Source organism: Clarias gariepinus, chromosome 5, assembly GCF_024256425.1.
Source record: "Clarias gariepinus isolate MV-2021 ecotype Netherlands chromosome 5, CGAR_prim_01v2, whole genome shotgun sequence".
In the NCBI taxonomy this organism is placed as follows: Eukaryota; Metazoa; Chordata; class Actinopteri; order Siluriformes; family Clariidae; genus Clarias; species Clarias gariepinus.
The window spans coordinates 14,536,086-14,559,541 of NC_071104.1; the positions used below are offsets into that span (position 1 = coordinate 14,536,086).

General features: G+C 39.4%; 1 protein-coding gene across 2 annotated transcripts in view; it reads right to left on the minus strand.

The window, feature by feature from the left end:
• Positions 1-1,591: 1,591 nt before the first annotated feature.
• The window catches only part of dop1b (DOP1 leucine zipper like protein B), a 38,650-nt gene continuing 16,785 nt past the window's right edge, over positions 1,592-23,456 (minus strand). Inside the window, exons 15-39 of one of the 2 annotated variants that reach the window (XM_053496022.1) lie at positions 22,759-23,165; positions 22,603-22,676; positions 22,258-22,455; positions 20,144-20,296; positions 18,975-19,075; positions 18,692-18,882; positions 16,330-17,983; positions 16,127-16,223; positions 15,825-15,992; positions 15,548-15,673; positions 15,323-15,457; positions 15,191-15,249; positions 14,922-15,026; positions 13,915-13,981; positions 13,563-13,716; positions 10,045-10,127; positions 9,848-9,957; positions 9,591-9,740; positions 8,768-8,829; positions 6,700-6,828; positions 6,414-6,550; positions 6,181-6,236; positions 5,079-5,213; positions 4,746-4,878; positions 1,592-4,548 (exon numbers count right to left, since the gene is read on the minus strand). In XM_053496022.1, the coding sequence (XP_053351997.1) occupies positions 4,306-4,548; positions 4,746-4,878; positions 5,079-5,213; positions 6,181-6,236; positions 6,414-6,550; positions 6,700-6,828; positions 8,768-8,829; positions 9,591-9,740; positions 9,848-9,957; positions 10,045-10,127; positions 13,563-13,716; positions 13,915-13,981; positions 14,922-15,026; positions 15,191-15,249; positions 15,323-15,457; positions 15,548-15,673; positions 15,825-15,992; positions 16,127-16,223; positions 16,330-17,983; positions 18,692-18,882; positions 18,975-19,075; positions 20,144-20,296; positions 22,258-22,455; positions 22,603-22,676; positions 22,759-23,165 (4,927 nt within the window). In that variant the 3' untranslated portion in view covers positions 1,592-4,305. Of the gene's footprint in view, positions 4,549-4,745; positions 4,879-5,078; positions 5,214-6,180; positions 6,237-6,413; positions 6,551-6,699; positions 6,829-8,767; positions 8,830-9,590; positions 9,741-9,847; positions 9,958-10,044; positions 10,128-13,562; positions 13,717-13,914; positions 13,982-14,921; positions 15,027-15,190; positions 15,250-15,322; positions 15,458-15,547; positions 15,674-15,824; positions 15,993-16,126; positions 16,227-16,329; positions 17,984-18,691; positions 18,883-18,974; positions 19,076-20,143; positions 20,297-22,257; positions 22,456-22,602; positions 22,677-22,758; positions 23,166-23,456 lie in introns of both variants that reach the window. The other variant, XM_053496020.1, reaches the window with a different exon arrangement.

Genomic DNA, 23,456 nt, shown 5'->3' on the forward strand with positions numbered 1-23,456 from the left:
CTACACATTATATTTACTAGCTGTTAATAACATATAGTATACAACAATATCAAGGAACAATATCATAATAGAATAAGGCATGTATGATTCACTCACTCATTCATTGTCTATACCGCTTTATCCTGTACACAGGGTTGCGGGGGCCCTGGAGCATATCCCATGAGACTTTGGGCATAAGGCAGGGTACACCCTGAACAGCAAACACAGGGCAAACATGTGTGGCCAAAAGTGTTGGCACCCCTGAAAAGTTTTTAAAAAATCAAGTATTTCTCACAGAAAAGTATTGCATTAACACGTTTTGCTATACACAGGATTATTCTCTTTGTGTGTATTGGAACAAAACAAAAGGGGGAGGGGAAAAAAAGCTAATTTGACATAATGTCACACAAAACTTCAAAAATGGGCTGGACAAAATTATTGGCACCCTTAACTTAAAATTTGGTTGCACACCTTTTGGAAAAAATAACTGAAATCAGTCACTTCCTATAAAATCAATGAGCTTCTTACACCTCTCATCCGGAATTTTGGACCACTTTTCCTTTGCAAACTGCTCTACAGTAGGTCTCTCATATTGAAAGGGCACTTTTTTCCAACAGCAGTTTTAAGATCTCTCCACAGGTGTTCAATGGGATTTGGATCTGGAATCATTGCTGGTCACTTCAGAACTCTCCAGCGCCTTGTTCATCCATTTCATCAATTCCTGGGTGCTTTTCGAAGTATGTTTGGGGTCATTGGCCTGCTGGAAGACCCAAGATCTTGGACACTAACCCAGCTTTCTAACACTATAAATTTTTATTTTCTGTCCACGCCCAGGGAGATTAGCTAAAATGCCATGGGTTGCATCCTTCTTTATAATGTTGCGCACTGTGGACAAAGGCAAATCTTGATCTCTGGAGATGGACTTGTAACCTTGAGATTGTTGATATTTCTCCACAATTTTGGTCCTCACACAGTTCTCTTTTCCTCTTTCTGGTGTTCATGCGAAGTGTGGCACACACAGACAAACAATGCAAGAACTAAGTGAACTTCTCTTCTTTTTATCTACTTTCAGGTGTGATCTTTAGATCAGGTGAGTTTAAAGGAGCATCACAACTTGAATCTTATTTATCCACAATTTTGAAAGGGTGCCAATAATTTTGTTCAGCCCATTTTTGCAGTTTTGTGTGACTTTATGTCAAATTTTATTTTTCCTCCCTTTTTTGTTTTAATACACACGGGTGTAATAACATGGGTTAATGCAATACTTTTCTGTGAGAAATACTTGATTTTCTGAAAAAACTTCAGGGGTGCCAACAATTTGGCCATGGCTGTATACACTTACTCACTCACTCACTCACTTATTTACACACTACAGTCAATTTGGAAATGCCAAATTGTGTTTGGACTGTGAGAGGAAACTGGAGAACCTGGAGGAAATCCACCAAGCACAGGGAGAACATGCAAACCCGCCATGTTTGCATGTTCTCCCTGTGCTTGGTGACAGTGCTATCAAGTAAGCCACCGTGCCGTCGAGCATGCAATAACAAAGCAATAATCATACTTATTTAGGTCGAGTTTATATAGGTCAATATAAAAGCAAAGAACAACTTAATGGCTGATAAAATGTAATATTTAATTTTGTATTTGGTACATGGTTGGTATGTAATTATTACAGCCCTTACTGTTTTAAATACCCAGTAATGTCTGCCATATTTATATACAGGTTCTAGTGTATTCCAGTGTATTCATGTACATATGGGTATTAGATCAGACTTTTTTATACAGTACCAGCCAAAAGTTATAATATTGTCAAGTACATTTGCCCATCAAGCACGGCAATTAAACTGGCTAAATCTGCAAGACCAAAACTTACCTCTGCTGCAGAGGAAAAGTTCATTTAGACTTACCAGCCTCAAAAATCACCAATTAACTGCACTTCAAATTAGAGCCATCATGAAAGCTCTACAGAGCATCAGTAGCAGACACATCTCAATATCAACTGTTTAAAGAAGGTTATTGCATATTTTGGATGCAGCATTGATTTACAATGTGAAAAAATTAAAATTCAGGAAAGAACATGGAATTAGAAAGTGTGTCCGAACTTTTGACTGGTAGTGTATAAGCACCGTAATATTTCCCATGTTAAATTATAGCCACAAATAAAAATAAAAAAAATCAATGTCTAAGGAATGTCATAAAGAATGTTATAAACAATATATGTATTTGAAAATAAACAGCTCACCCTAGTTCAACACTCAGATCACATTTAAGCTTAACAGGTTTTTAGAGGGAAAGCCAGTTTACAAGAAAAGCACAACAAACAACTCATGTGTCATGTAGACAGTATATTTGTATACAGTATGTAAAAAAACAAACTTGAAATACGATGTACTTAACACTGAGCCAATAGCTATAACCTTCTTCCAGACACTTCAACATATACATCGGAAATGTGTCCCAAAAACATGGAAATTTACTGTTAGAATGAAACAGTTATTTAAATGGATCATATTTATTTTAATATTATTTTATGACTCTTTTGTAATCTTGAGGTGCAATAAAAAAAATGGTAACAAAGTTGTAATAGACCCATTTAACCTAAATTGTGCCCTTGTGTTTAATTCATTTACCAAAGCAATACATACACTAAGAAAAGTTTCATTCTAACCACAATCATGTGTGTGCAGACTCACGTATGTGTATGATCCTTAAATAAAATAAAAGCTTATCAATAAAGTGAGAGAGTTGTTGAGAAGACCCAAAGGACAAAAAAATGTGTTGCTTCAATCCTGAATGCAATAAAGGATGAGGGTTTGTTAGTTTTTTTCCGTTCTTTATAACAATTACAATGATCGTTTAAATGATGTATGGCATAGTATACAGAAGATGATGTATCTCAAGGTGACCTGTAAGATTTTTCTAGGGAAAAGTCATATATCTAATCTGAACAAGCCATAAAAGGAAAAAAAAATTACATTCGTACATTGTAACTTTGAAAGATACAGTAGCAACTTGATTTAGCCAAGTGGGACAACAGAACCTTTATATGAGTCTCAACTGAACTTGGAATGTATTTTGTACATACAAAGTGTTGTGGAATTTGGCCCTGATTACTTACACTCTACTTGCAGTTCAGGTGATAAACTTCATGCTCGCTGTACAGAGCAGGAAAATTTAGAATGACCAAGACTTATGGCATTGTACTTATATGCACCTCAATGTGTTAATTTTCAATTTTAAAGACTTACAGTAACCGACTTTTAATGCCTTTTAAGCCAAATATCCCTTTAAGTATCAAAAAAGCATTGTATTATGTGGTTAAACCGATTAATTAGTCAATCATCAACTGGTTTATTTGCACAGATGGTTGATTACGAAATGGTTACAGACTCCCATTACTATTTACAGGTTTGATCAAGTATGTTAAGGAAATGTCCAAACCAATATGTCCAGCTGCTCAACCTTACTGATTCACCACCACCAAACAAAGTGGACAAAGCATAAAGGCTGGGTAATGATAAAACTAAAAGAATGGTCTTTTAAAAGGTGTCCAAGGACAAAGATGAATAAATAAATAACTAGATATTTTTTTTTTTACAGACATAGTTCTCAGGAACGAACCAAATAGATTATAATAAGTTATCAAGCAACACAGCTCCTTATTCATGATTATGATATAGCAGCACCCACAATATTCCGTTTGTCATCAATACTCGTTAAACCACAAGCGTCGCCTAAATATTGCACATTATGAAATCCTTTAAATGCCAAAACTGAGCTTCATGTGTTGTTTTACTAGATTACATGCATAGCTCTATTTAAAACCACAGGGGAAAAACAAACGTCTCATGAAATAAATGTCACAAAGATTTAGTTTGTGCATTCAATATATTTGTGCATGTCATCACAAAAGCTATATGCATTTGCTGCAGTATAAAACCTTAAACCATGTTTAAGGCTTGACAATTAATCTATTGTAAAAATTTTGACTTAGATTTGAGCAGTCCTTTGGTTAGACAAATTTGTTGGACAAATCTTTTATTGTTCATAATGTCAAATACCCAGTCTTTTCAGCCTTATAACATAAAATGTTAACATAAAAGTAATTAACTGATATAATGAACTTAAATCCTTAAGGCTTTACTTTAAATTGCAATATTACAAAAGAAAACAAATTTCAATCACAAGAGACAAAACAAAATCACATTTCACATTACAAGGTCTTTGACTTCTTCATGCTCTCTAAGCAGTTAAGATGGACTAGCAGGGTAAGATAAAAACAGAGCATCGAGTTTAAAATTAAACGCTTAGCTAAAAGCCTGAGTCTTATGAATCCATACCGTCTAAAAACTCTTCCTCTGTGATGTGCTCTAAGCGTTGCAGCACTCTGTCTGCACTCGATGGCGGGTATTCAGCGGGAGGATGAGGAAAGGGTGTCGAGCTGCAGAAGGAGCAGCACAGGGTTTGGAGGAATGGCACAAGCTGTGTGATGGATGAAAGTGAGTGGAAATTGAGAAGCGGGAACTCCATGCACTCAGATGCGGACTCTCCCACCGTTCCATTCAGCTCCTAAAACATAAAGGTCAAGCTCAGGGGTTTAATGAGCACTTTAAATGAGTAACTGTTCCAAAACTAATTTTAAAACAAATAATTTTATTTCCTCATCTATTTTAAACATGCATGGATAAGTTGCACATAGTTACCATCTTCAAAGTTAAAAGTGTTTGTACATGTGCTCAAAGAAATGCCAATTTGGCCACATTTACCCCATAACGATTGTGAAGGCCTTCCAGTACCCTGACCACATGAGGTTTACATTCCTGTTCGCCCTCCAGCAAAGTGGTACCTGGCCCATCATAACTGTCTACATCTACTTCAGGCACAAAGGCCCAGCGATACCTGTATCAAATGTTCATACACACCCAAATAAACCAACAAAATGCATGTCTTTTAGCAGTAATTATACAAAGACAGACATTTAACTTTTTTTTCTTTTAACCAAACGTTATGCATCTCTCTCTTGCTCTCTCTCTCACACACACACACACACACACACACACACACACACAGAAAATAATAATTGCCATGTAATTCTTTACATTTGGAACAGAGGCATGTGCTCTGGAGGGAATGACAAAGCAGTGTCCAGGAACTTGCAGGCTGAAAGATACATGTCCAGTTCTGCTCGTGGAAATGTCCTCTGGCTGTTCTTCTCTTGACCACCTCGCTTATTCCTAACACACACACACAAACATATACACATATATGCGTATAATTGGGTGCGTAAGAGATAGAAGGGATAAATTATAGTAACACGTTTGTTCTTGTCTGTAATAAATAAAATAATGTTCTGAGTATGATACGTAAATACATTATTTAAAACATTCAATACTTTTTAATTATAATATTAAATAAAATTTCAAATCAACTTTTCTAGACGATGAAATTAAACAGTTAATGTTGAGATGTGCTACTTATGCACTTTAAAGCCATCATAACAGCTTTAATCTGTGATTTCTGAGGCTGGTAACTCTAAACTACCTCTACAGCAGAGTTGTGGTCTTTCCTACAGTAGGTCTTCATGAAAGCCAGTATCATCACGGTGCTTGATGTGTTTTGCAAATGCACTTGACAATACTATACTATACTAGATTACTAGATTACTGTGCAATACTTACATGTGGTCTTGAGTCATATTCTGAGGGATTTTTTTTTTTTAAGATTATTATTATTATTATTATTATTTATCACCTTTATTCTTTATTACCTTTTCTTAGTTAACAACATTGAGCACCTGTAACCGAGCATAAGCAATTTCCCTCTGGGATTAATAAAGTTATTTGAATCTTGAATACTGTTCTTGCAAGAACTATTCCAGAACAGCTGACCTCCGGTCTTAAAACAATAACTGACTGTTGCTGTTGTTACTTAGTTAGTTAATGTCATGTGTGTTATTTTAATGTTTTGAAAAAAATCCAGTACTGTAAGAAACCCATGTTTAAACTTTTGACGGTAGAAGCAATCATCTGCATCGATTCAGCAAGTACAATAAATGTTTAAACCAAAAATCATAAATATTGATTTATAAACTTGATTAAGTATGCTTTTACCCTTATTTTTACTCCAAAACAACCTAACAATATCTCAGGGTGTTTACCCTATGCATTAATAGATGATGCAATTCTCTTGTCTGGGACTCACTTTGAAACATCTTTTTCCTCTAGCAGAGCCTTTTCGAGCCTTGCAAAGATGCGAATCTACAGAAAAAAAAAAAAACAACAGAACAAAACTCAACAATGACCACTAGCTTCTGTATAGCATGCTGCAACCTAGTAATCGATAAACACATTACCATTAGGAACATCGGAACAATGCTATACTGTATCTGAAGTGAGTCTTATTAACAATAACACTAATGAAGGTTAATCCCTCACCAGTTCAGTAACCATGATGGGCCAGAGGGAGGTGAGGTGCTGTGGTGAGATTCTCAACAACAGAACACGGAACATCAGGAACATCTGAGCGGACAATGCTGGTGTCTGTCCCATCCGCAGGTTCTCTGTTAAACGCTCTGTGTACAGAATAGGGTGTACAGAACACAGCACTTGGATTTAACTAAAACGCAACTTAAATAAATAATGGAACAGTAATGAATTAACACAACAACTGTCTGAATAGTCTTCTTCTTTAACTCACAATTTATGATTCATACTGCAGTACCTTGTATTAGAGGCAGGTAGAGGTGGTACTGGTCCATCTCTCCACTAAACATGGCAAATGCTTGCCGTTTTAGTAACATGGGCTTTTGCTCAGCACTGTTAAACAGCTTCAAAGAACTGCTCTGCATACCTGTACAAACATGCAGAAATACAGTATACTGGACAAATGCACTACATTGAATAAATTATAACGTATACATAAAGTATATTATGTATAAACAGTACATATTAGAGACATGTGTAAAAAATCATTTCAGTTACATACTGCAATCATTTTGTGAGGCAAATTGTGGGGTCAGAGCAAATTATTTGTTATTGTAAGCTTGTTTAGAATTGTAATCTGGGGTAAAAAATCTGATTGGGATATATATAAAATAGAATCAAAGTATAAAAGATTTAAAATATAAATCAAATCTCTACATAAGTACTATGATAATATCATATTGGGTGATTTCTCAATATGAGTGTGTCTCATCCCTTGTACATATACACCATATACACTGTACATATACTCTGCATACACACTATATAACAAAAAGGATGTGGACACTGACCTTTCCTGAACTAACTACCCTAACACTGAACTAATATTAACCAAGCTTATCCTCATGGACCTCCCTGACTCTCATGCTGAAAGAGGTTTGAAATCCTAGTTGCAGTAAAGGGTAATTTTAAATGCTACTGCAAACAAAGTCCTTATGAACTGCATGCGGCAACAGCTTAGGGAAGGCCCAGGTATACATGTTAAAGTACATAGAGTACACATATGTACTTTTGGTCACACATACTGTATACTATATCAAAATCTAGCTATACACTCACCTAAAGGATTATTAGGAACACCATACTAATATGGTGTTTGACCCCTTTTCGCCTTTAGAACTGCCTTAATTCTACAGTATGTGGCATTGATTCAACAAGGTGCTAAAAGCATTCTTTAGAAATGTTGGCCCATATTGATAGGATAGCATCTTGCAGTTGATGGAGATTTGTGGGATGCACATCCAGGGCACAAAGCTCCTGTTCCACCACATCCCAAAGATGCTCTATTGGGTTGAGATCTGGTGACTGTGGGGGCCATTTTAGTACAGTGAACTCATTGTCATGTTCAAGAAACCAATTTAAAATGATTTGAGCTTTGTGACATGATGCATTATCCTGCTGGAAGTAGCCATCAGAGGATGGGTACATGGTGGTCATAAAGGGATGGACATGGTCAGAAACAATGCTCAGGTAGCCTGTAGCATTTTTTTAACGATGCCCAATTGGCACTAAGGGGCCTAAAGTGTGCCAAGAAAACAACCCCACACCATTACACCACCACCACCAGCCTGCACAGTGGTAACAAGGCATGATGGATCCATGTTCTCATTGTTTACGCATAAATTCATTTGAATGTCTCAACAGAAATCGAGACTCATCAGACCAGACAACATTTTTCCAGTCTTCAACTGTCCAATTTTGGTGAGCTCGTGCAAATTGTAGCCTCTTTTTCCTATTTGTGGAGATGAGTGGTACCGGTGGGGTCTTCTGCTGTTGTAGCCCATCCGTCTTAAGGTTGTGCGTGTTGTGGTTTCACAAATGCTTTGCTGCATACCTCGGTTGTAACGAGTGGTCATTTCAATCAATGTTGCCCTTCTATCAGCTAAAATCAGTCGGCCCATTCTCCTCTGACCTCTAGCATCAACAAGGCATTTTCGCCGACAGGACTGACGCATACTGGATGTTTTGTCCCTTTTCACACCATTCTTTGTAAACCCTAGAAATGGTTGTGCGTAAAAAATCCCAGTAACTGAGCAGATTGTGAAATACTCAGACCGGCCCTTCTGGTAGCAAAAACCATGCCACGCTCAAAATTGCTTAAATCACCTTACTTTACCATTCTGATATTCAGTTTGGAGTTCAGGAGATTGTCTTGACCAGGACCATACCCCTAAATGCATTGAAGCAACTGCCATGTGATTGGTTGATTAGATAATTGCATTAATAAGAAATTGAACAGGTGTTCCTAATAATCCTTTAGGTGAGTGTATATCTAATAGCACTAATGAGCACTATGTAAAACTCACTCATCAAGTCCTTGAACATGGTCTTCTCGTGTGTGAGCAGATGGTCTGTGATGGATTTCCAACTGAAAATAGAAATATACAAATAAATGAATTGCATGCAATTGAAGTTCATTGAGAACCATGTGCACAAGGAATAAAAAAAATTCCACACCTAAGATTCTGAAATGTTTGTCCCACCAAACTTTTGAGTTTATATACAGTACAACTCAAAGGCTTGGATGCACTTTCTAATTTAATGCTTTTGGTTTAGTAATTTATTTTCTACACTCTAGGATAATACTGAAGATTTCAAAACTATGAACCAACCTCTCTTGAAGTTCACTTTATTTTTACAGATCATAAGTAGCCATAAGACACATTTTAAAACTGACTGTTCGAATAAGATTATTGCATATTTTGGATGCCTTTAGAATTGTTTTAAAAAAGACATAAAAAAGAATCTAGGGACTGTGGAGGCCAATGGTGACCATATTTATTCTTCATATTTATTTAATCTTGTTCGACCATGGTAGGACCTCAAGTCAACATTCACACGCACATTTACACACTCTGGGGAAACGCCAATTAGCCTAATTTGCATGTCTTTGGACTATGGGAGGAAACCAGAAAACTTGAAGGAAACCCACCAAGCACAGGGAGAACATGAAAACTAAATGCACACAGACCAGAAGCAGGAATCGAACCTAGGACCTGAAGGTGCAACGCGACATTACTAACTTAAAAGCCACCGTGCCACCTTGACTGGTATTGTATATTCTATACACCCTATAAACTGCCTCTATTCTCAATGGAGGAGAAGATTGGAAAAAATTGAGAGTCCTACTGGCAGACACAAGACATCTCCATAGTGAAGAAAAGAGGATCCATGAAGAGTTCCAGCACCTCCTTTTTCCAGGCACGCTTAGTGTATGCATAACCACTCAGGCTGCTCAACAGCTGAGCTCCTGCACTGAAACTGGGCATATTATAGGCACTGCAGAAAAGAGAAGAAAAAGGACAAAGAGGAACAATGAAATTGAGAGTGTAAAAGAATGTACATAAAATATATACATCCAAAAAAATTTGAAAATGACTGCTTACCTGTGATTTTTCAGGTAAGGGAAAACATAGTACATGAGACGGGAGATTAGGGGGACAGCTTTCTCCTTCTCATCACTTCGATACACCATATCCAGAAGAGGGGCAAGAATCTAAAAGAGAGCAAATATGCAGATGATGTGTTTTTTGCATATTTTCCTGTGATATTAGTGGGTGATGTCCTGTGTGTGATGTCCTACGTCAGCCAGCAGAGCCAAAGCTTGGACACTAAACACCGATGGAGCCGACGATGACACCATAGCACTGCCTTGGCCACCAGACTCTAAGTGGATGTGAGATGAAAGCAGATGAGATTATACATATTATACATACAGTGGGGCAAAAAAGTTTTTGGTCAGCCACCAATTGTGCAAGTTCTCCCACTTAAAAAGATGAGCGAGGCCTATAATTTTAATCATAGGTATACCTTAACTATGAGAGACAAAATAAAAAAATAAATAATCCAGAAAATCACATTGTAGGATTTTTAACTAATTAATTGGTAAATTCCTCAGTAAAATAAGTATTTGGTCACCAACAAACAATCAAGATTTCTGGCTCTCATAGACCTGTAACTTCTTCGTTAAGCGGCTCCTCTGTCCTCCACTCATTACCTGTATTAGTAGCATATGTTTGAACTTAAGTTATCAGTATAAAAGACACCTGTCCACAACCTCAAACAGTCACATGGCCAAAATAGAAGACGTATACAGTGGTGTGAAAAACTATTTAGCCTCCGAGTGGCGCAGTGGTAAAGTGCTCGCCGAGCTCTTTGGCCGAGCTCTCTCAGGGGGGAGGGATGAGAGGTACTTGCGCTCCCACATTAATCACGGCTCTACAGCCAATCAGGGGCGTCTGTGAGCTCGCGCACGCGGAAGGAGCGGCTAGCGCTTTCCTCCGAGTGTGTTACACCGCCCCTAACGGTGCGTGAGCGAGCAGTTCGAAAAGATGCGGTCGGCTGACGTCACGTGGTTCGGAGGAAACCTGTAATGGTCTTCACCCTCCTGGCTGAATGGTAGTAGTAGCCTTAATGTGGGAGCCCCCTAGTGACGGGGAGGAATTGGCCATGACTAAATTAGGGAGAAAATTGGAAAAAACCCAAAAAAATATTACAACAAAAAAAAACTATTTGCCCCCTTCCTGATTTCTTATTCTTTTGCATGTTTGTCACACTTGAATGTTTCTGCTCATCAAAAACCGTCAACTATTAGTCAAAGATAACATAATTGAACACAAAAAGCAGTTTTTAAATGACGGTTTACGTTATTAAGGGAGAAAAAAAACTCCAAATCTACATGGCCCTGTGCGAAAAAGTGATTGCCCCCCTTGTTAAAAAATAACTGTGGTTTATCACACCTGAGTTCAATTTTTGTAGTCACCCCCAGGCCTGATTACTGCCACACCTGTTTCAAACAAGAAATCACTTAAATAGGAGCTACCTGACACAGAGAAGTAGACCAAAAGCACCTCAAAAGCTAGACATCATGCCAAGATCCAAAGAAATTCAGGAACAAATGAGAACAAAAGTAATTGAGATCTATCAGTCTGGTAAAGGTTATAAAGCCATTTCTAAAGCTTTGGGACTCCAGCGAACCACAGTGAGAGCCATTATCCACAAATGGCAAAAACATGGAACAGTTGTGAACCTTCCCAGGAGTGGCCGGCTGACCAAAATTACCCCAAGAGCGCAGAGACAACTCATCCGAGAGGCCACAAAAGACCCCAGGACAACATCTAAAGAACTGCAGGCCTCACTTGCCTCAATTAAGGTCAGTGTTCACGACTCCACCATAAGAAAGAGACTGGGCAAAAACGGCCTGCATGGCAGATTTCCAAGGCGCAAACCACTTTTAAGCAAAAAGAAGATTAAGCCTCGTCTCAATTTTGCTAAAAAACATCTCAATGATTGCCAAGACTTTTGGGAAAATACCTTGTGGACCAACGAGACAAAAGTTGAACTTTTTGGAAGGTGCGTGTCCCGTTACATCTGGCGTAAAAGTAACACAGCATTTCAGAAAAAGAACATCATACCAACAGTAAAATATGGTGGTGGTAGTGTGATGGTCTGGGGTTGTTTTGCTGCTTCAGGACCTGGAAGGCTTGCTGTGATAGATGGAACCATGAATTCTACTGTCTACCAAAAAATCCTGAAGGAGAATGTCCGGCCATCTGTTCGTCAACTCAAGCTGAAGCGATCTTGGGTGCTGCAGCAGGACAATGAACCAAAACACACCAGCAAATCCACCCCTGAATGGCTGAAGAAAAACAAAATGAAGACTTTGGAGTGGCCTAGTCCTGACCTGAATCCTATTGAGATGTTGTGGCATGAACAACATGCTAGAAAACCCTCAAATAAAGCTGAATTACAACAATTCTGCAAAGATGAGTGGGCCAAAATTCCTCCAGAGTGCTGTAAAAGACTCGTTGCAAGTTATCGAAAACGCTTGATTGCAGTTATTGCTGCTAAGGGTGGCCCAACCAGTTATTAGGTTCAGGGGGCAATTACTTTTTCACACAGGGCCATGTAGGTTTGGATTTTTTTTCTCCCTAAATAATAAAAACCATCATTTAAAAACTGCATTTTGTGTTTACTTGTGTTATCTTTGACTAATAGTTAAATGTGTTTGATGATCAGAAACATTTTTAAAAAAATCAGGAAGGGGGCAAATAGTTTTTTACACCACTGTATAAGACCACTGATAATCTCCCTTGATCTGGGGCAAGAACTGTGAGCAAAAATCCCAGAACCACACGGGGGGACCTAGTGAATGACCTGCAGAGAGTTGGGACCAAAGTAACAAAGGCTACCATCAGTAACACACTGCACCACTAGGGACTCAAATCCTGCAGTGCCAGACGTGTCCCCCTGCTTAATCCAATACATGTGCAGGCCTGTCTGTAGTTTTACTAGAGCATTTGGATAACTCAGAAGAGGATTGGGAAAATGTCATATGGTTAGATGAAACCAAAATAGAACTTCGTGTTTGGAGGAGAAAGAATGCTGAGTTGCATCCAAAGAACACCATTTCCATTATGATGCATGGGGGTGGAAACATCATGCTTTGGGGCTGTTTTTCTGCAAAGGGACCAGGACGACTGATCCGTGTAAAGGAAATGAACGGGGCTTTGAATAATTTTGAGTAAAAACCTCCTTCCATCAGCAAGGGCATTGAGGATAAAACGTGGCTGTGTCTTTCAGCATGACAATGATCCCAAACACACCACCCGGGAAACGAAGGAGTGGCTTCGTAAGATGGATTTTTTTTATTATTATTTTGTCTCTCATAGTTGAGGTATACCTATGATGCAAATCATGGGCCTCTGTCATCTTTTTAAGTGGGAGAACTTGCACAGTTGGTGGCTGACTAACAACTTTTTTGCTCCACTGTATGATACATATCATTTATTCTTATTAATATTATGTGGTTTAAAGCAAGATTTGTACAATGTATGCAATGTTTGCATGCATGCCAACTGCACATTTAATGAATAAATAAAAAGCCAAATAATATCTGTTGTAGAAGTCATACTATAGCCGAATTATACATGCTTATACTTTAATCTTATTTGAAAAAGATCCGATTTGTTGCCTTACTAAATAATTCAATGTGATCCATTGCACCTATAATATACAGTAATCTCTATATCGCTGTATCTAATTATAGTTATACTGAACATATCTACTGTACACATAATTACATATACATGACGGTCTAACCATATAATTCACTGCCTTCAGGCTCATCTTCATCCTCTTGCAGACAGATCTGAGGCTGTGCCTTCACCTCCAGGTTACGGCTTAGCCAGCTAGTCTGTTCCAGAGATGAGCCAGCCACAGCGCCTACCGCCTCCAGGATTTTCTGGGTCACTTCCTGTTCACAGATACTCAAACATGTTAAAAAACAAGATACAGGAATCTTGGTATTACTCAAATACAGCTTCAAAATCAGATATAATCAGGAACAAATAATTTTAGACACAGTATAAAAAGTATTAGCAACATCCAACACTGTACAAAAAGTGTACATTATTGTAAGCATACTGTCAATCTGCCATAGTGTATCTCATACCTGAAGATCTTTGGAATCTCTCTTGTTGTCCATGTTGGGGAGTCTGTTTACAAAGTCATTCAGGATGCTGTATAGAGCAAAATGTAACACCTTGCATGACCTTTGAGGAGTAATCATCAGAAATGCTCTGCTCTGCCAACCTGTCAGATACTGTCCCCAAAATGTGTTACATATGAGGCAGTAGATTCTCTTTCCAGGCTGAATCTCATCTCATTGTTGTTTTTTTAAGATGTTCATAAAGCCTGGGGCATATTTTTTCATGCGTATAAATTCACTAGCCATTCATCAGGTGCACCTGTTCATCTGCTTGTTAACGCAACTATCAGCCAATCACATGGCAGCAACTTAATGCATTTTGGCATGGTCAAGACGATCAGCATCAGAATGGAGAAGACAGGTGATTTAATCGAATCTGATTTTGGCATAAACAATATGGAAGCATGGATTCAACCTGCCTTGCATCGATGTTTCATCCAAGTGTTAATAGTGTGGGGAATATTTTCTTGGCACACTTCAGGCCCCATAGTACTCGAGGATTTTTGCTGACCATGTCCAGCCCTTTATGACCACAGTGTATCTACATTCTAATGTCTAATTCCAGCTGCTCCATAATGCTCTATGTCACAAAGCTAAAATCACCTCAAAATGTTTTTAACATGACAGTGAGTTCACTGGATTCAAATAGCCTCCACAGTCACTAGATAACAATCCAATAAAACAATTTAGGAATGTGGTTCGCATGATTCCATCATGTCAATATGGAACAAAATCTCTAAGGAATGTTTCCAGCATCTTGTTGAATCTTCTCCACAAAGAATTAGGGTAGATGTGACCACCTTCCAACCTAGTACTAGCAAGCTGTAGTAATGAAGTGGCCAGTGAGTGTAGTATAAGTATTAGTATTATATCTGAGCTGATGTCTAATATATACAAATATCACTCTCACCATCATTAAAACATCATTAAACATTGCAATAAATAATGGATAATGATGTGCGTGATCTCACCCAAGAAGGAGGAAATGGCCAGGTGGGGCAAGATTAAGCTGCACAGAATCTTTAAGTAGAGAAATGATGGGCATGATGTTTTCCTGAAGATCCTGAGCAGGAAGACTAGAAACACAACAAAGAATAGTCTGAGCAGAAGATTTAGCATTGTATTAGAACACTTGAATGCTGTAACATCAGTCACTATAAGAGTGTTAATCAGAATGATAGATATTATTGAATAGATCACTGATAGGCTGATGGACAAAGTGGACTGCATTAAAAGATACCTCTGTATGTAGGCATAGCAAAACTGCAGCATGGGTACATCAACTAGAGTTGGCTTTTGCTGAAGAGGGAGAAAATACAAATATTAATATATGATAAACTTGAATATTGATATGTGTTTGTGTTTTTTCTACCTGGTCTCCTTTGATTTGTTGGGGTTTCTTCACGACCTCCTTAATGAGCTGCAAAATGGTGTCGGTGCGGACCGTGGTCACTGACTTTACTAAGTCTACAATTGTCATCTGGGAATCACTGGCTACTGGCAAAATCTGCACACACGCACGCACACCAAATCATTTTCATGCAACACATATCAACATACGGTCTTAATTAATTTTAGTCTAGTCACTACATTGTACCTTGTTTTTTAAGCGTCTCTTTCGGCTCCTCCTACTGTTCCATACAGCAGCCACTGAGGCCATGACTTGCACTCCATACTGCTGAGTCAATGGTGTCAGCAGCCCCAAAACTTTCTGTTTCAGGATCTACACAACAGAAATGTGCTACGGGTAAATTACAGCCCAAACATTCAAAAGTATTGTACGATAATATAAGTATAAGTACGATTTACAGAGCCTACACAGTACACAGACACTACCTAAGTACATTAGGCATATGTATATATCATGTACATACCTTTGTGCTTTTGAAATAGACAGAGGTGGAGGAAGATCTGCTGCTGTAGGCCAAGTCAGCACCCTTGATCACACCCCAAAGCAAGGCCATAGTGCTCACCATATTAGGAAACTCCTCCAAAATGGCATTACAAGCATTCCGCATGTCTGTTGCATCACAACCTGCAGACTACACAGAAAATTAATGACAGACTGTGATCAGAGAGAAAGTACGGTATTCGATGAAGCCAAAGTACTCAATATGATAAGAATATATAAGTCTTAACCTGTAAGTGCATACAGTACTGTACACGCATGCTTTACCTTCTTGTGTTCCAGGAGGCAGTAGTGCGTGAGAGTAGTAAGCCCCTCCAGCAGAGTGAGTGGATAATCAGGTGCAATGTTCTCCTTCTTTAGGTTACTGCTACAGTCACAAACACACAATCAGTTATAAATAAAAAGGTTTTACTTTTAACAAAAAACAGTATCTTTTACACTGAAGATAAGTATATAGGACATTTTGATACCTATGAGTAGCCTTAAAACCATCATGCTCATGCTGTTTAACAAGCTCATCAAGGTTTCTGCAAATCTGTGTGATAATGGGTGCCACAATGATGGCCAGAGACCGGCCAAGGAAAGGTAGAATCTGACAGAGCGTTGTCACCCAAGCTGGATGCATGGCATAGCCATACTGTGGACACAGCGCTTGGGATGCTGCCGACACAAACATGCCCTGTGCTGTAATGGGTTGGGTGGCCACATAGCGAACAGCCTTAATGGACTGCTGAAACATTAACGCAGAATGCCACTCTCTTGCTAGGGCAGAAGAAGGGATATCCTCCAGGGACTGCTGGAACTGGTTATCTCCTTGTAAAAGCTTCTTAGTGTGTGTTGGGCATACACAATGTTCTAGTATGATAAGAACCTTGAGCAGCTTCAGAAGGGCAATCTGAATTGGATGTTCAGCCCAGCTCTCATCTCGTCCACAATAAACCAGCCTCTCCCCAGAGATTTCGCCCGCATCATCACCCTGCTCATCCTTGGTCATTTGGTATTGGACATCTCCACGCTGACTGACATACATAGAGGTGGAGAGCATAAGGAGGACATACTGCTGTAACTTGCTGCCCCATAGAAGATTACATATGGCTTCTAGGCTTCCACTGGCACCAGTGTCACCAGTCTGGGCCTGCTGGGCCATGGTCACTAGCTGTTCCACCAGTGCTGTCAAGACTTCCACACTCTTAACCTGCACCTCCCGGTTTGCCTGCACATGACAGGCATTTACACAAGCATAAGAAGGGAAGTGGGAGCGCAGGAATCGCAAGCAGAGGCATATCAGAATCTCCAGAAGTAAAGTGGGAGGAGATAAGGAGTTAGAAGGAGAAGAAAGAGGAGAGGAGGGTGGCTGCTCTGGGGTGCCAGCTTTAGGTGGGGTGGAATTCTGGAGAGGACCATAAAAGCTACCACCCTCCTGGGCTTGCCGATGTCTCTGTAGTAGGTTCTGGATGAGGTTTAGGTGCGCAGTGGAGCTGCAGTCCAATGCTGTGCTACTTAGTGCCTCCACAAATGGACCTGCGCTGCTCTTCAGCAACGTTTCCACCACTGCAAAGGCATACAGAATTCGTTCGCTCTCGTATGTCTGTTGGTAAAGAAGGATATGTCGAAATAGTGAATCCACTGCTTCCTGTCTCTCACGTTGCTGCTTCAAGAGATGGGATTTGGCCAGGGCCTCTAGCTGTCCATCATCCTCATCACTTGACATCGAATCAGAAGCTTGTGTACGCTCCGAATCCCCTCGTCGCAGGCCATTGACCATAATGCCTTCCCCATGAGCAGGTCTCTGCGGGTAAGGTGTGTAGCCTGAGCTTGAAGTCTCTGTGGAATTCTGGGCTCCACTTGAGTCAGCCGACTCAGTGTGCTCACTCTCGTCTTCTTCTTCGTCTTCTTTGCAGTCATTGTCATCTCCTTCAGTTTCCTCGCTTTCACTGCGAGACATTACAAGGAAATCTGATGGCGTTCCATGAAGCTCTGGATCACGCTGCAGGTCAAGCCATACAGCTTCACGGTCTACTATAGCAATGTGATTCAACAAGCTATCCCCTATTTGATTTATAGTACCATCTCCAGCACTCTTATGGTTGGTCCTGTCTTTGTAACCTAATGCACTCCAATTACCTGTGAAAAAAAAAGAAAAATATGCTAGGATTTGCTGTGATGTATATTTCAAGTCAAATCTGATGATACACTTTATTTGTAATAATATCTTTGTTAAGCAAAGTTATCCAAGCTCACTTTTTGTAAATAAAAGTTCCTGGCAGTAAAAGATATTCTAGAACATTAGCAAATTCAAATGGCTACTATAAAACATTCACAATAATCATAAACTATGAGGTTTTTTTTATTATTGTGCAAAATAACAGAATACAGTTATGACAGTAAAAATTCTTGTTTTTCTATATAATCTCCTGCTACACTAATGCACTCATCCTAGCGTTTCAATAGTGCCTGGATACCATAAGTTCGAAAGTTTTATCAGTAAACAAGACACAGAATAAGTCTGTCTGCTTCAGGACTGTATGAGAGATGTGGCAAAAACTTTCACTTAAGTTACTTTAATGTTCAAGTGGTGTTCATGAATGACTGTATAGCTCCCACAGACGAGGTTCTTGTGCAAGTTATCCGTCAATTTTTAAGGATTAGGGCATTCCACTTGTTAAATGTTCACAGGAGCGATTGCATGTTTTACTGCAGCTAAGAGTCTAATCATCATTTTCTGTAAATACCAATCAGTTTTACGCCTTTGTTCACAAGAAGTTTTATTGTACGTTCTGGGTTGTCCCATCGTATTTTCAGAAAGAATGTCTACAAACAACAAAAACTGACCAGCTGAAAAATTTCGCTTGACGTTCTGAATGGCTGTTCTTCTTGTCTTTGGATCCAGCAGTAGAAGTAAAACTGGCTCCAAGATACGGACAACATCGCCGAGAGACAGAGCTCTCACCAGCCAACTCTGCCCGATGGTACTGACACTACCATCTTGACTATTTAGACTGTCCAACACCACAAACAGAGACCTGACACAGAAAGAGAAAAATGTATGGAAAAGTTATTTGGGTTAATGACCCAGCTGTGGAACTTGCCTCTATTCTGAAGGAATACGTCTTACCGGTCAAAAGAGCGGTTCAGAGAAGTGCTGCGATTCATCTGGACCTCACGCATGAGGTGCCACAAAACAGAGAATCTGTGAAGAGCCTCCAAACGCACAACCTGTAGATAATTTTCCTTTAATCATATGTACTACTTAGCAAGCCACAATACTGTATGAGAACTAAACATTGTACCCATCAGTAATTCTCTATTACTCTTATTGATTTTTTGTATTACACTGTTGAGCCTAATACACATATTCTTTGAATAACAAACAGATTCATCACTTTTTAAATGAAGTCTTTTAAGTAATTTACATTTACCTTTTAGTTATTCTATGCACATATTGACTATACGATACTGTAATTGGACTAGCAAGATAAAGAAATAAGGGGAATCAAGGACAGCTTGATGGTACTGGGATTTGAAATTGCAACCTCTCTTTCAATCAGACACCCAGAGCCACTGCCACCACTTAAAGCGGTCTTTACTCTTGCTTTGCCTCTTCCAAGAGCAAGCATGTTAAACCATAAACTGAAATGTGCTTTCCTCTTCTTCATTGCAACAGAAAGTACAAAACCCAGAAGTAATTTAAAATTGGATTTATGCCCAGTCTATTCATTCATACAGTGGAACCTCGGATTATGAGTAACGTGGTTTACGAGTGTTCCGCAAGACGAGCAAAGATTTTTAATAAATTTTGACTTGAAAAAAATGAGCATTGTCTTGGTTTACAAGCACCGAGTATCATGTATCACGCATGCACTTCTTGTTTTGACGCTGAGCGTCACGTGATCACAACCAAAGACATTTTGAAAAAATATTTATTGAGAAAGAAACACTAAATCAGGCGCATACACCCACTATTGTTGTTTTCTAATGTGCCTTCCCACTCAATGATGATGATTTGTAATAGGAAAGACAGTAAATAGATATGGCAGTGTATAAATAAGTCTCAATGCACACCAATGTAAGAGGTTTTTCACTCTGCAGAAACACTCTGTCTCAACGCTAGGTTGTGTGCATCTACACGCTGGCCTTAAAAAAAAATAGCTCACCTGGTGCAAGACATTTTTCCACAGCACTGGTGGAACATTTATGTACTTTGTACATGGTACAGTGTTACATTTGAGGGCTTAGCTATGTTAAAACCATTTATATCATCTGCCCTTGTGAGTGGTACTGCACCTTGTCTCTGCTCAGCAAGGCCATGCAGATAATATCCTCACAGATGGCTGTGGATGGTGCCAGACAGTGCAGTCGATAGAAAAGCTCCACACAGGAAATATGCTGCTCTTTGCGTTCTGTGTCAAGCTGAGCCCAGAGCACCTGAGCAGCCCGCTGAGAGAGAGTGTGAGAGAGAGAGAGACTGATAATTATAAGATTCTAAGATATAATAATAAGATACACACAGTAAACAAATTCCCTAAAACTTTTTAAAGTTTAATTTCTTCATTGTTTCTGCTAGGCATGCTAAACTAGAAAGCAGTTCCCTGAGCATTTTGCTTTTAAATGGGGAAATCTAAAGGGAGGTCCACGAGCCAATCTGCAAGTTGCTGCTGCAACCCATCTATTTCTCCAAGCTTGGGACGGGCAGAGAAGATATCCTGCATTTTATATGGGTATAGGGTTAAGGGCGTTGCATTAGGGCCCAACAGTGGCAACCCTGCAGTGGCAATACTCAAACCCCTGACCCTTTTCTATCAACAAACAAGAGCTTCAACCTCCTGAACCCAAGGGGTTTGCAACCTATTATTAAGTGTTATTAATTATACACTTGCCCACATTAAAATTGGATGGCATATTCATTAAATGGTCTCGCGCCACAGTATCTGCGTGAACTGCTAGTGTCTTATGATCCGCCACGCCTACTTCGATCAAAGGATGCAGGCTGCTTGTCAGTACCACATATTATGAAAACTACAGCTGGGGGCAGAGCTTTTTTTTTTTTTTTTTTTTTTACAAAGCCCCAAAGTTGTGGAATAGTCTTCCAAATAGTGTTCGGGACTCAAACACAGTCTCAGTGTTTAAGTCCAGGCTAAAAACCTATTTATTGAATCGAGCATTTTTATAAATAGATTTACCTTTGGTAAAGAAACAAATCTGGGGGACTTATGGATGTAGAGTATTATAGTGAACTGGTATGTTTCCTTCCCCACTCTCATTGATCACTTAGGTTTGTTGACAGTGCGGTGATAGTTTGCTTTACATCCCACGGAGCCCCTATGTTTGTGTTTCCTTATGGCTCTCCCTTTTAGTTATGCTGTCATAGTTAGTCCTGCCGGAGTCTCTGCCTGCACTCTACAGTAAATATACATTCACATTATACATTATGTGACTGTGACCAGACCTAACTGTTATCTCTCCTCTTCTGCTCTCTCCCCCCCTCTCTCTTTCCCTCCCTCTGTCGAGCTACACATGTCGCTCCTGAGCTGCCAGTGATCCAGACCTGCGGACCTGTCTGACCCATTCTGGTGCCCCGCTTCTGGTTGGAGATCTCGTCACATGGATGCCCCGTGTGTCTCTTTGGGATGCGTCTGATGTCTGGGGATGGTTCTCTTTACTTAGAAGACGGTTCTGGCCTCGACTGGTGTTGGCAGCTGTTTCTCTGAGGACTTAACAGTTCGATAGTTCAGGATTGGAACTTCCTACAATTCTACTCGAGTTTTCAATAACTACCTGGACTCTATACTGTATTAACATCAACTGTAATGCTGAACTGCCTGCCAACTAACACACAGTTTGAATGCAGATCAATTCCTGCTCTCTGTTTCACCCAAATGAGGATGGGTTCCCTGTTGAGTCTGGTTCCTCTCAAGGTTTCTTCTTATAACCATCTCAGGGAGTTTTTCCGTGCCACTGTCGCCCTCGGCTTGCTCACCAGGGACTGTGTGACCATTTTGATTCATACTCATTTACATTCCATACAAACTTGAATAATTATTTTGATTGTGTAAAGCTGCTTCGCAACAATGACAATTGTTAAAAGCGCTATACAAATAAAATAAAATTTAATTGAATATTCTAAGCTATATAACACATCAAGATAAAGATTTTAAGAAAGTTAAGTTGTAATTCTATCATCTCATCTTCATCTTTTGGTGTGTTCACCAAAGGTCTCTAATGTATAGAAAAAAATAAATAAATCAATAAATAAAGGATCCAAGCGTGACCCTTGTTGTGCTTTCTCTTTTTTTTCCACTTTCAGGTATATTAATCTAAAACAACTGAAAGCCTAGCTAAAATAAAGGCTTGTTATATACTTAACATACTGTACTCACATTAAATATTCTTTGACTCACCTGGTAAAAGTCTGTACGTAGCTCCATCGTTTTAAGCACTGCTGGGTAGATGGGAGGCAGTGTAACCATCTGCAGCTGTCCACTGAGAGGGTTTGCCTCTGATTTTTTATAGCGTTGGTTCTTGTCCTGGATGACCAGAGCTAATGACTGAGAGTGGTTTATTAGCTCGAGGAGAGAAGAAATCGCCACATGTTGAACCTATAAACACCAAGCATGAAAGAATTAATTAAAATAGCATAGAAACTCCCAGTAAAACCATAGTGTACATTCCACATATTCCTACAGTATGTGGAAAAAAAAAAAAACTTCATCACTCTCATTTCTTGTGCGATTATATAACTATACCTGGTAATCCTTTGAAATGCAACATAGAATCATCAAGGACCTCAGCCATTCAGGGAGGCTGCCATCTTTATTACCTTCATAACAAAAATAAAAATACCTCATTCTCATTATAATCCAGATTCAGCATTCTGTGTGGCGTACGTGTTTCTAAAGTACCTGTGGTGTTCTCGAACATGTTGCTGTGAAGCTCTTGGCTCTCCTTCTCTGTGTAGTAAACAGGGAAAGTTGTGCTCTCCAGCAGGAGGTGGCATGCAGCAGTAAAGGCATGTCGACAGTGTTCGCTGATCTCTCCTTTCCCTCTTGGCTGAAATCCCACTGTCCACTGAAGGAGTGCAGGTCCAGAGCCTTTCTCCTGATTTTCATTAACTGCCTCCTGAGATTGCTCTCGCAACTTACCAGGGATGAAGAGCCCAGCCAGTTTGTCTTTGATCAGCTCCAGGTCTCGGCTGCTCTCCCGCCTATTTGAAGACCTTGTCCTTCCATGCCGTGGAGAACGGTGCTCTGCCAGATTCACCTCCTCTTGACCCTTCTGCTTTTCTGGATCTACAGCCAGCAACAAGTGCCTAAGGAAGAGTGTGGAGATTATACGACAATTAATAATATAAACAATAAACCATGTCAGTTTCCTGTAAGAGGACTAATTTTTGTGCACTTTTACAGGAAATCTTAGAAGTTAATATAAAATATTCCGTCTTTTTCCACAAGGCTGTAAATTGCTGATTCTGATTTATAGAAATCAACTGGAAAATATCTATTACACAACTCTAACAATAGTCTCAAGGGTTATATTAATGTTTTCATTTTAATGAGAGGTTTTTGAAGGAAGTCACCAGTGTCCATGCTTTGTAAGAGTC